This window comes from Oratosquilla oratoria, chromosome 31, assembly GCF_046742065.1.
Source record: "Oratosquilla oratoria isolate Oo_2021 chromosome 31, ASM4674206v1, whole genome shotgun sequence".
NCBI lineage: Eukaryota > Metazoa > Arthropoda > Malacostraca > Stomatopoda > Squillidae > Oratosquilla > Oratosquilla oratoria.
This window is the reverse complement of record NC_134807.1, coordinates 19,461,844-19,473,950: the sequence shown is the minus strand read 5'-3', so window position 1 is coordinate 19,473,950 and position 12,107 is coordinate 19,461,844. Positions and strand designations below refer to the sequence as shown.

At 38.2% G+C, this 12,107-nt stretch overlaps 1 protein-coding gene across 1 annotated transcript in view; it reads left to right on the top strand.

Annotated features, from left to right (window-relative positions):
- LOC143041701 (proline-serine-threonine phosphatase-interacting protein 2-like) overlaps positions 1–6,530 on the top strand; it is a 27,429-nt gene extending 20,899 nt beyond the window's left edge. Inside the window, exons 9-12 of the mRNA XM_076213713.1 lie at positions 116–205; positions 569–779; positions 2,180–2,268; positions 4,654–6,530. Coding sequence (XP_076069828.1) covers positions 116–205; positions 569–779; positions 2,180–2,268; positions 4,654–4,797 — 534 coding nt within the window. The 3' untranslated portion in view covers positions 4,798–6,530. The remainder of the gene's footprint in view (positions 1–115; positions 206–568; positions 780–2,179; positions 2,269–4,653) is intronic.
- Positions 6,531–12,107: the final 5,577 nt, after the last annotated feature.

Below are 12,107 nucleotides of genomic sequence, written 5' to 3'. Positions count from 1 at the left end.
CGAATCCTGAACTTCTCTCCGATTCCCAACATTGACTGTTACCTACCCCTACAGAGGCAAATGCTTAATACCTTTTTAGTGTTGTTATTAGAAATTGTATTTCTTTCGTTATCAGGAAGTCGAGGAAGAACGCATAAGGATTCTCCGGGATACCATGTGGAGTGTAGCCAATGTGATATCCTTCTTGTCGGTGCACATTGACCAGGTAATATGTGTGTGTTTTTGGTAGACAAAATTAATTTTTTGTACACACAAGATATTTTAAGTAATTCCAAGAGACTTTACGAAGTAGATATTTGCATATTTTAACATCACGTAGTAGATATTTGCATGTTTTCACATCATGCAGGGATGACCCGTCATCCAGGAGGAGCCAAGAAAAGAGGGAGGGAGGGGTGGTGAATGGGAGTCGAGTATGTGGGGATGAAATGGGTGGGAGTGGATTTATGCCTTTGTCTTTGACTACCTCCCTTGTAATGGGAAAAAACCGTTGGTATATGTAACATCATGTCAGTTATTTTTTTTCCTTGCATAATATATTTAAGTGAATTTTTATTTTTCAAAACAGCATATGGAGATGTTAAGAACGGTATTGGAAAAAATAGACGTGAAAAATGAAATTCTGGACTGGATTGGGAAGAATAAAACTGGCTGCATTCTACCATCATCTCTTATTTACAACCCTACACCTCGGCCCCTCACGCTTTCAACACCGGGTACTACCCCTGGGGACACCCCAAGAACTACTCCGAGCTTGTCAGTGTGTAGCATCGACGAAGGTATGATGAAACAGAGGTCTTAAAATAAATGTAATATTTTCATTGCATTATACACGATAGTCTACTATCATACAGTGGACCAATTAACAGAAAGTGACGCTTATTTGTGTGTGAAAAGATTCTTGGCTCGTTTTTTTAAGTTACTCAACTTGGGTAGCCTTCTCTTGGAAAATACTTTTTGGTGCAGAAATTTGTCTTTTTTTTCCGTTCAACACTGAGTGCTTCATGTAATAAGACATAAGAACATAATTATGGAGGAGACTGCAAGAGACCATAAGGCCTACACTAGGCAGTTCCATGTCCATTACCACCTATCATCCCCATCCACAAAGTTATCTAACCTTCTCTTAAAACAACCAATAGTTTCAGTACTCACTATAATTTGGTTACTAAGTCTATTTCATTAAACAAGTTCTTGCCTATTTCCTTCCTATATCTAAATTTGTTCAATTTAAGCCCATTACTTCGTGTCCTGCCCTACATAGGTTCAGGCAGTCGTTCGGGTACATTGTTTGCAAATTTGAGTTTGCTCCAAATTTATATAAAATTACGGTTTCATGTTGTGGAAATAAGAGCGATTGCAAATGCACCCGTAAATGTCTTGCGTGGCTGAGCTTTCTATATAGAAATTAGGAATCAAAAAATAATGTTTAGTAGTCAACAGATCTATACTGGTTAAAGGGTACGAGGAGATGATTTTAGACATCAGGCAGTGCAAAGAACGAAAAAGGAGACAGAGAGAGAGAGAGAGAGAGAGAGAGAGAGAGAGAGAGAGAGAGGAGAGGGGGGGGAAGAGGGAGAGGGAGAGAGAGAGAGAGAGAGAGAGAGAGAGAGAGAGAGAGAGGGGGGGGAAGAGGGAAAGAGGGAGAGAGAGAGAGAGAGAGAGAGAGAGAGAGAAAGAGAGAGAGAGAACCCCTTTCATAGTCGCGGTCGCTGGATGGCACCAGCTGTCATCTGAACAAGGCCCCATTTCATGAGCCAACCCTGGGGTCATCCGGGTTGATGGTGCGTGGGAGGATCACGTCTCCCCGCTTGACCCTGATAGGCAGTCCCACTTCGCCAAGGTGGCGTTCTGTAGGACTTTGTGGCGTAGAATTTAATGAGCCATGCTCTTGGTCCAACTCGCTGGTGGTAGGGTTCCAACTCTTGGTGTTTGTTGTCCATTACTTTATAAGAGATTTCTTGGTGTTTGTGATCTATTGTTTTATGAGAGAACTCTTAGTGTTTGTGGTCCCATGTTTTATAAGAGAACTCTTGGTGTTTGTGATCCATTGTTTTATGAGAGAACTCTTGATGATTGTGGTCTTTTTCTTTATGAGAAAACTCTTGGTTTTTGTGGCCCATTGCTTTATGAGAATACTTTTGGTCTTTGTGCAATATCATCTTCATTTTAATTTCAGATTTGGAGGAGTCTGAAAAATGCTTTGAAGAGCTCGTAAGCAAGAAATGCCTATTCCCCGCCGTTGCTCTGTATTCATTTGAAGCCAGGGTAAGTTTCATAAATGATCATTTTTGTTTTGTGTGGAAATATGGAAGAATTTAATATATTTTACTATAGCCCTTACGCCCCAAAGAGTCCTTTCAGGGTGTGTACATAAGTCATAATTTCCCGTTTGCCATTCTACCAAATCGACCTTAATGCATGCCCCTCATTCTCCTATTTCCCACCGATGTGCTATTTGTTTTAATAGTTGTATTGCTATGTCGAACCTCATCATTAATACCTTCAACCTGATGGTGCACTTTATTAATTGTGTTCTGGTTAACGCAAGGCCAGATGAGGAGTCTATCGTGCTAACGCTTGGTATCCCTTGCCAATTCCACTCTGGTCTTTTGGGGAAGGGGGGGGGTGCAAAAAAGGCAAAATGCACGGAAGTACACTGTGTAGGAAAATTATCTTGATAGTTATTCGCTAACTCGGACAATGTTAGATTAGTCAGAGTTGTGCTGAGTTAAGCTTGGCCACAAATGCTAACAATATATTAAAAATAACTTTTACAACTGTACTATATTTTTATCCCTTCCTTTCTCCCTCAGTACCCTTTATGTCAAAATAAAAATTTAAATCTGACGGTTTGATAAGTGATGTGTGATTGTTCGTAGTTATCCCATTTTGCATTTTCTATTTACGTGACCGGGAGGGGCGACTGTCAACATGACCTCTCAGGGCTAATATACAAGGACCGGAATTTTGGTTAAAGCCACAGCTTAAAATAGGAACATCAACCGACAGAACAATATTAAGCAACGATGGCAATTAGCGGCGAACCTCCCCTCGGGACCTTCTCTCTTCCTGATGACATGGATGTAGGAAAAAAATCTACAAGAGGTCCTCGTATCTCGATCTTAGAGGGAGGAGTTCCTAGGTTGCATTGCCAGGTTCGGTGGTCACGACAGAGCTAAAGGTGTCACGTGACTAGTCTTGGAGTCTACTTTAAGCGGGTCCTACCGACTGGCAATTGGTACCTTACTTGTGCTCTTGGGTAAACTGGGGCGTCTCGGTGTGGGGATGACAGTCCTCCGAGGTGCGACGCCCGATTTCATGTGAGACCATTGCTTAGGGCTACACCTAACTGGTCAGGACGACCCCATGGAAAGCAACGGGATGGTGTTGCCATTGTCATTTAGAGTCCTTTGATTCACCTAATAGTGGCGATAAATCCAGTGTATAATACCTAAAAGAGTGAGGCACATCAAACCATATTATAACTTAAGCAAATCCCCTAAAATAATGTCCAATACTGCACCCATATATCATCTACAATGTGCCTCGGAAATTACAGTGCATCTCGTGTAGTCATCAGTGAAGTATCTTTATTCCTTTTATGAAAAAGGTCATTGGCGTCAGGCACTTCAATAAATTCGATTTGTCGCCGTCTCACATTCCTGTATTCACTACAGGTGTTCATTTTTCTCTTGGCAAGGCACAGAATAGTCCCTTCACGGTAGACGTTTTAGACTATTCTTATTTTGGTAAGATAATCTATAGTTTAGTGTAAATGTTCAGTTGTGTACATGTATGCTATATAGCGTTAGAAAATTAAATATTAATGTATCAACATAATATACAATTTTCTTGGCGGAAATAAAAACCAAAAAAGTTGCTAAAACAGATTTCGTAAGTAACGAAGTCGCGCCGGACGAATGGTACGCCATGCTTGTTATGATAGATGCTGACGTCGAAGAAATGAAAAGGTGATAAATTCGTCCAACCTAACCTAACCTAACCTATCCTAACGTGTATTTGGTAAATCGGTGCCTGTAATTTAAGGTCATCCGGATCGTCGTCGCCGTCGTCACGGATGTTGGCGGCCTGTTCAGTCACTCTCTGATTGCGGGGTATACTGTATAGGTTTTTCATAGCTTGAAGGAATGCATGGATTTCAGCTCGATAGCATTCCTTCAAGAATATATACCTCGCGAGGTACTGGCGGAAGTACCAAGGGACCAGGCCTCAACTGGACCAGGTAGACAACATTTGACAAACGACAAGATGGCGTCCCGATCCTATGCTAGCGACTTCGTTCGTTAGTATATTTGCTTGTAGCAATGTATTTTTTTTTTTCGCCAAGAAAATCGCATATTACGTTCATGTATTATAATTTACAAAATTAATCATTAAAGTTCTAACGCTATATCGCGTCCATGTACACAACTGAACAAATATTCATCCTGGTTGCCCATCACAGTACATAGAGGAGGTTCGGCCTCAACTAAGCACTTCCTTTTGTACATTCCTCATCCTCCTATTAGGACAGAAACACAGCTACATCTACTGGAGTTTGTTTAATTTAATTTCATCCAACTTCACTGCAAGGCAAAAGCAACAGAACACTGGTCAAGCATTGCAGTTTCTTTCTTTGTTAATTTCCAGAGCAACAGTGAAGTCTCTCTAGCTACCGGAGAGGAAGTGGAGGTCCTGGACCACAGCAGTTCCGACTGGGCTCTCATCCGAAAAGTTAAAGGAGCAATGGGCTTCGTTCCCTCAGTATACATCAAAGAGACAAATTATATATGAGGTATGCAGCATTAAGCATTCCTTCAGTGTACATCAAAGAGTCAAACTATATATGAAGTACAGTATGCAGCATAAGTCCCCCGTCACAAATTCAAGATTCTCGTCAAATGCTTTGAATTTGAAAAGTTGGAAGACGACTTCTCTTACAGTATTCTAGACTTCCCTAAGGAAATTTTAATAATGTGTCTAATATTCGTATATGTTTAATTTCTTTTAGTTCGTCATTCAGCTTCTCAATATATGACGCAAAGGTGATTTAAAATTTGGAGACTCGAAAAATAAAAAATGTAGCCTAAGTCGTTTCTACTCGAACGAACTCACCTGAGTCGCGTATGTGTGACACAGGCTTCGCAGTTCAAAGATTTTCTGTCATGTACAACCATTTTGTATGCCTTCATGGCTTGCAATCATTTGTTTGTCGTGTGTCTTTGATTAGTAATTAATGGTCTATAAAACGAAAAAAGAAACTCGTTGGTGGGAAATTAAGAAAATAATTGCTATACCTCACGGATGCACATACAGTACTACCTTCAATCGTCAAAACTAAGATGGTGAGTCATCGTGTGTGTTGGTTAGTCAAAGTCCCGCCCGTTTCCGACTAAATGTGGCGACACACTAAGCATTTCTAGCTAGCATGCTATTTGCTTTTGCTACTCTGATTTTTGGTATCTAAAGTGAGTAGCATCCTACTGACTGTTGCTGCCGGGAAAAGTGGATAACTTTTGGGAGGAAAACGCTAAGTTTGTCTACTCACTTCAATGCTCAAACGAGCCACCATGTCTGTGGTTTATGTATAAAGCATAAACATAATTGCGCATGTATATCATTGTTTATACGTGAGTTTTTTGTTATTCTCTATTCTCTATCTTTGTCACTATAGACTTATTAAAGCATTAAAAACAACATGAAATCGATGTTCATTTCTTTTTCATTTGACTACCGCAGTAATAGACTCGTTTGTAAACATAACAGAAAAATACTTGGCGGGAATCTTTGTTATGGTTTTCGTTAGTCGTTAGACAAAGTCATCAGCAAAATGTTTCCTGTATGTTGGATACGCAAGAGTTTGCTAGCAAAGCAGTACCAAAAGCGAGTAGCACGCTAGCGATAAATGACTAATGTGCCGCCACCTTCAGAGTAGACATGACAGAGCCATGTGAGCCGTTAGGTTAAGTCCCCAATTCACGGGAGAGCCTACATGTACGATACTGTCGTGTTGAGCAGTGTGAATAGTGTTTAATTGTGCCCAAGTTTGATCTCCTTGCCTTCTCTTCAGGCGATCTTCATTATTTCGTGAACGCGAGGCTCATAGCTAAAGTGGCTGCTAAAACGTTGCAATACCACACATATATGTATTATATAATTTCCAGAAATAATCTATAATCGTGACAAGTTCGTTGCAGTTCCTAAGATATTGTAAGAGCGTCGTGAGAAATCCGTATATTTTTGGACTAGCGTTTCAGTACGAAAAGACCGAACTACATTCAAATTCCCACCAAGAGTCACAATCCACTTACGACTTTTTTTATTAGGGGGGAGGTGACTCAGTTTCGAAATTTGTAGCACGGTTAAAATAAGTAACTTAGTTTTTTTCCTAAATTATCAAGAACCTCACAAAACTGACCAAGTTCCTGCCAGTCTCCAAACGACTTCTTGCGGTTATTTCAAGATCGTAGCTAATCAAGATAAAATTCAGGAATGTGGAAATGGAATCTAAGTGACTTGCAGCCAGTTGCGAGCATAGGGGAGGGGGAGCCGAAGGGGCACCGATCCCCGGCATCCATATTGGGGAGGGGGAAAGACACTTCCAAGCAGGGAAAAAGAACTTACTCAATTTGATTGATTTATATCTAAATCGAATAAAGTGTTAATTCCATGTGTCATTCGTTTTTACATATTTAAAATATCTTCCTTTCTCATCGTATTTCTCAGTGTTTGGCTTTATACTTAAATCTATGGGGCATATAATCAAGGAGTTGGTTCTTGGCATGCTTATAGACTTCAACATAGTGACAATTCTTCATGTGGGCTGTCCTAGGGTGACAATTCTTCATGTGGGCTGTCCTAGGGTGACAATTCTTCATGTGGGCTGTCCTAGGGTGACAATTCTTCATGTGGGCCATCCTGGGTTTACGATTCTTCGGTTGTATAAGTTGATGACAAAAAGCCTAACCCTCATTCAACCTATCCTAACCTAATTTTTATTCCACTGTTGATATTCTGCATACTGGGGTGACAATTCTTCATGTGGGATCTCGTGGGGTGACGATTCTAAATGTGGGCGTTCTGGGGTGACAACTTTTCATGCGACCCAACCCTGGGACTCTGAATTATTAGGACATACTCTGACCCGCTTAAATTTTGACGCTGTACATATTTTATAAATTGGAATTACTGAAATTGCACACCATACTGTATGAGTTTCACTGTCCCATGATTGACATGGGTTTCTGATAACTATACTTGCTCAAAAATTATGTATATACGTCTTTTTTTTTTTTTGTAGTTGGTAATTTTAGTAGGATGGTTCATGAACATATTTATAAGTGAGATTTAATGAGCAAATGTATCTTGAAGTCTAGTCTGATGACGCGGATGCTCTGCAATTGTGTACATGGTTCAGGAATAAGAATTCGAACACAAATTCATACAAACATTTTGATGCTCTTTTGTTTTGAATGTCAATAGATGCAACAAATGATTGTACCTGTCCTTTAATCTTTTATCCTAATTTGTGACCAACCTTTATGATACATATATATATATATATATATATATATATATATATATATATATATATATATATATATTGTTTTACTTGGCGCTGGTATGAATTATCCCTTATTTCAATATATTATCTTTATCCTCTTTCACTTGATAGTTTTCTTTAATTGTCACATTCATAACTATGTATTTAGTAAACTCGACTATTGTAACTGTACTATGGCCTCCCTAACTATCTACTGAGAAAGCTGCAACTTGTCATGAATAGAGCCGCAAGGTTAATTAAAAGGGTTATCTTCACGTGAGAGAATAACACCAACTTTAATTGACCTGCATTGGTTACCAATTAAGGCCAGACTAGTGTATAAAATATGTGTGATGGCCTATCAGGCATTAAATTCTGGTAGACCCAAATATATACGTGATCTCCTTGAGGACTTTCATATAGACTCAGATATGTTGTTAAGACACAGTGTGATGCCACAGAGATTACATGAGCCACGGTATAATCTGGAAATTGGATTTAGAGCCTTTGAAAATTGTGCTCCAAGACTATTACAAATTACCTTTAAATCTTAAGATGGCCGAAAATGTTGAAATATTCAAGAAAAGACTGAAGACATACTTGTTTACTGAGTGTTATGATCTGGATGATGAAGCAAGAATGCAAGTGTTAGTTTGTATGAGGGCGGCTATAATGAGCGCCGTGTATGCGGCGGAATACGGCCGATAAACTAACTACGTAAGAACGTAAGAACATTTTATCAAGTGTGTGTGCGCACGCGCGCGTTTTATTATTGAAAATACTGAACTTGTCATTACGGGAGCACGGGAGCAGCTAACCAGATTTTATGTCACAGGAATATCAAGAAAATGTCTTCCAAAACAACGTGAACACGATACGGAACTGCGATTAGTCCTTTTGGTCGAGATGAGCAAATGAAAGTCGTACGATGATGTTCTACCCAGCTTATCCTATCAGTGGGAAGCATATGCATATTGCAGTGCAATAGCATTAACCAAAACATGCATTCAATGCAAATTTGATCAAACTGTGTGTGCACGTAAATTGAAATATGGTGAGAATAAAGGGTTACTAATTCTCTGTGTTGTAAAAAAAATCACTGGTATGGCAAAAATCTGTTATAGCAAAGCCCTGTCATTTGCGGCAAGCGTTTTTTTTTTTTTTTTTTTTTTTTCTTAGGCAGCGTTTTCATATTTTTAGATGCACAAATGTATAATGATAGGGAAGAATGATGAAAGTATTATATATGATTTTCCTAAGAAATAAATTCATTTTTAAATATGCGACAGTACCAAATGTAAATGATCAAACTGTTAATCTTGTTGATTAGATCTGAATATTCAGCAATATGATATTATCAGTCACTGTTGGTGTTAATGTATGAATGACAATTCTCTACTTTGTTTTTATATGTAGCAGATGGTTTTCTTGTAAATAAAACATTATTGTTGACTTGTGCGTTTGTCCTTGTCTGCCCTATCTAAATGATGACCAATTCCGCTTTTCATAATCAAGACCGTAATTTTGACATTTTGGGAAGTTTGTCAGATTTACATGTCTCCACCCATGAAACTATTATAAATATATATATATAACCTAATTTTGGAGGGCGGAATAGACAATACTACAAAAATTATCTTGGTTTTAGTGTCCTTAAGTCAAAATCGTAACTGTTTGTTTCGAGCATCAAGTAAAAAGATTAATGTAGAGAAACTATCAAAGAGGTTGGAGCCCCCCTCGGAAATTAGGGCTCTGAATACAATCAGAACATGAATAGGTACAGCAAAATCAGCATTTGGAAAAGAAAAGAAGCTTCTAACAAACCTAAATATGTATTGGAACCTGAGATTAAGATATATAAAAGGTTTTGTGTGGTCAACGCTTATTTATGAGTGTGAATCATGGACAATAAGCGCCGAAATGAGAGACTTGAGGCAATGGAGAATTGGTTCCCTCAAAAACTGACGAGGATATCTTGGACTGAAAGAATAACATATGAAGAAGTTCTAAGAACAGCCGGGACGTAAAGATAAATTATAGGAACCATCAGGAGATAATTTTCGTTACTTGGCCATATAATCCACGCAGGAGAACTGGAAAAAGTCAGTTTACTAGGGAAGATTGAAGGCTCATGGTAGACAACGACAGACATGTATGGGTAGATTAGTGCAGGACGATGGAGAGGGAATGAAAATTCAAGGCCTAACGAAATTGGCTCAAGATATGAAAAGATGGAGTTCCATGGTAGCAGACGTCAGATCAGACATGGCATCTCGGTAAGGTAATGTAAGACTACACAACGACTAACATATTCAACTTTGATTAAACTGGCAACTAGTGGTGGGCAGCTACCGGTAAAGTTACCGGTTATACCGGTAACAACCTTAACGGTAGCTTACCGGCAAAAATTCTGCTACCGTTAAGGCTCTGTTAACCGATAAGCTATACCATAACACTCGGAGAGCGATAAGCACGTCTCGGCTTGGGTGGTACTGAGTGACGGCACTGACGGTAGTGGTGGGTAGCTACCGGTAGTAACGGGTTTTATCGGTAACAACCTTGACGGTAGCTTACCGGCAAAACTTCTGCTACCGTTAAGGCTCCGTTAACCGATAAGCTATTCCATAACACTCAGAGAGCGGTAAGCACGTCTCGGCTTGGTGGTACTGAGTGACGGTACTGACGGGCCCACTGTACCGCTAATTTTACCGGTTAAACTTTTACCATTAAGCAAGTATGTACCGCTAAGGTCTCGGTAAAAAAAATGTACCATTAAAACCGTTATTTTCGGCATTTTTGTTAATTTCTCAATAGAATTAATGGTAGTTCTGTGATCAGCATACGAAATTATATTAATTGTGAAAGTTTCATCGAAAAATTCCGCGTGTCGCCAAACGAAGACTCATATATGTATGTATATATATATATAATATATATGTATATATGTATATACATATATATGTATATATATGTATATATGTATATATATGTACTGTATATATATATATATATATATATATATATATATATATATATATATATGCTTAAGTGATGAAAATGCCAATATGCTTCTGTTTCTAAATAAGAATATGAACTAATTTGTATGAAAAGATAATTGAGGAAATAAAAAACATGCTGACAATGAAATCTGATATATCCTTGAGTATTCACCTTGGTCTTTGGATCACGTGCTGGGCTAATTTGTATGAAATAAGTATTAAAATAAGGGAGCATTAAAAACAGTTTTTAGGAAAACATCTACCACAAATTAGTCAGTTTAGGTTAGTTTTTAAGAAAACATTTATTACAAATTAGTCAAAGCTCATTTTATGTGTGTGTGTGTGTATTAACAAAACTCCCACTCCTACATGCACCCTCCAAACATGAACCCATGCATGCAAAGGCGGACATAAGTTTATACACCACACCCACCCTCAGACACCCTCCATTCACTCACTTGCGCGGTAGATAGCATACTATAGTAGCACCAATTAAAGTATGACTTTTTCCCTTTACAATGACATAACAATCAAAATAATATGTTAAATAGAACCAGACATATAGCTTATTAAAAGGACAAAAACATTGATTTTTCAATAGAGACAGTTAAACTGGGAGGCTGGATACTGTGGATAGGCGGCATGCTTCTACCTCTAACTTTGATAACGCACTGATATCTATAAAATTCAATATCATGTGTTTACTGTTTAGAATCATAGCTTGCTTCCGATTGGTGGGAAGAGTTGCCAGATATCTCCATAAACACAATATCGTAAACAAAATAGAACTGTCTATCGAAATTTTTACTTTATTTCAATATACAGAATATGCAATGGGGTTGTGACTACGCACCATAGTAGGATGAAATTTGTTTAAAGATTTAAGTCATAAAGGCGACTACTACCTCACGAGTCTTTTACCGGTAAAATACCGGTAATTCCGGTAACGGCATTGTTCTTTACCGGTAATTCCGGTACTGAGATTAGCAGTATTTGCCCAGCACTACTGGCAACTCCATGTTACGCTTTTAATGTTTATTTTACCGTCACATATAATGCAATGAAGTACATGATACTGGGAAGAATATTTAAAAATACTTTTAAAATTAAGTATAAAGAAATTGGTGTTTATGGATATTTTCCAATTAATAAATTAAAAACAGACTTGGTAATAGTTGTCAGTCCAGAATGAAAAGTATGAAAATTAAAGGTAAGTGGGATCTATTTTAAGATTGATGTAAACTCGCTGCATGTCGAAAATAGTAATACTATTTTATGAACCCTTTCTTTTTTTCTTTTTCTTTTTTTACGACGTAAATGACTGTTGCCACTCACACTCAGGGTGACAAGATTTCTCAAGCGAGAATGTGCTAGGCGAGTAGGCGGCAGCTGAAAGGATATTAGAATGGCAAAAATAACAATTAATCTTTTCTTCCTATTAATACGTTCGGTTTCTATTATACATAAATATATATATTTATCTTATTATCAATATAGTATCATTTTATGGTCCAAGTCCATAAAATAATGTCGGCAATACCTTTAAATTGTGACGTCACGAC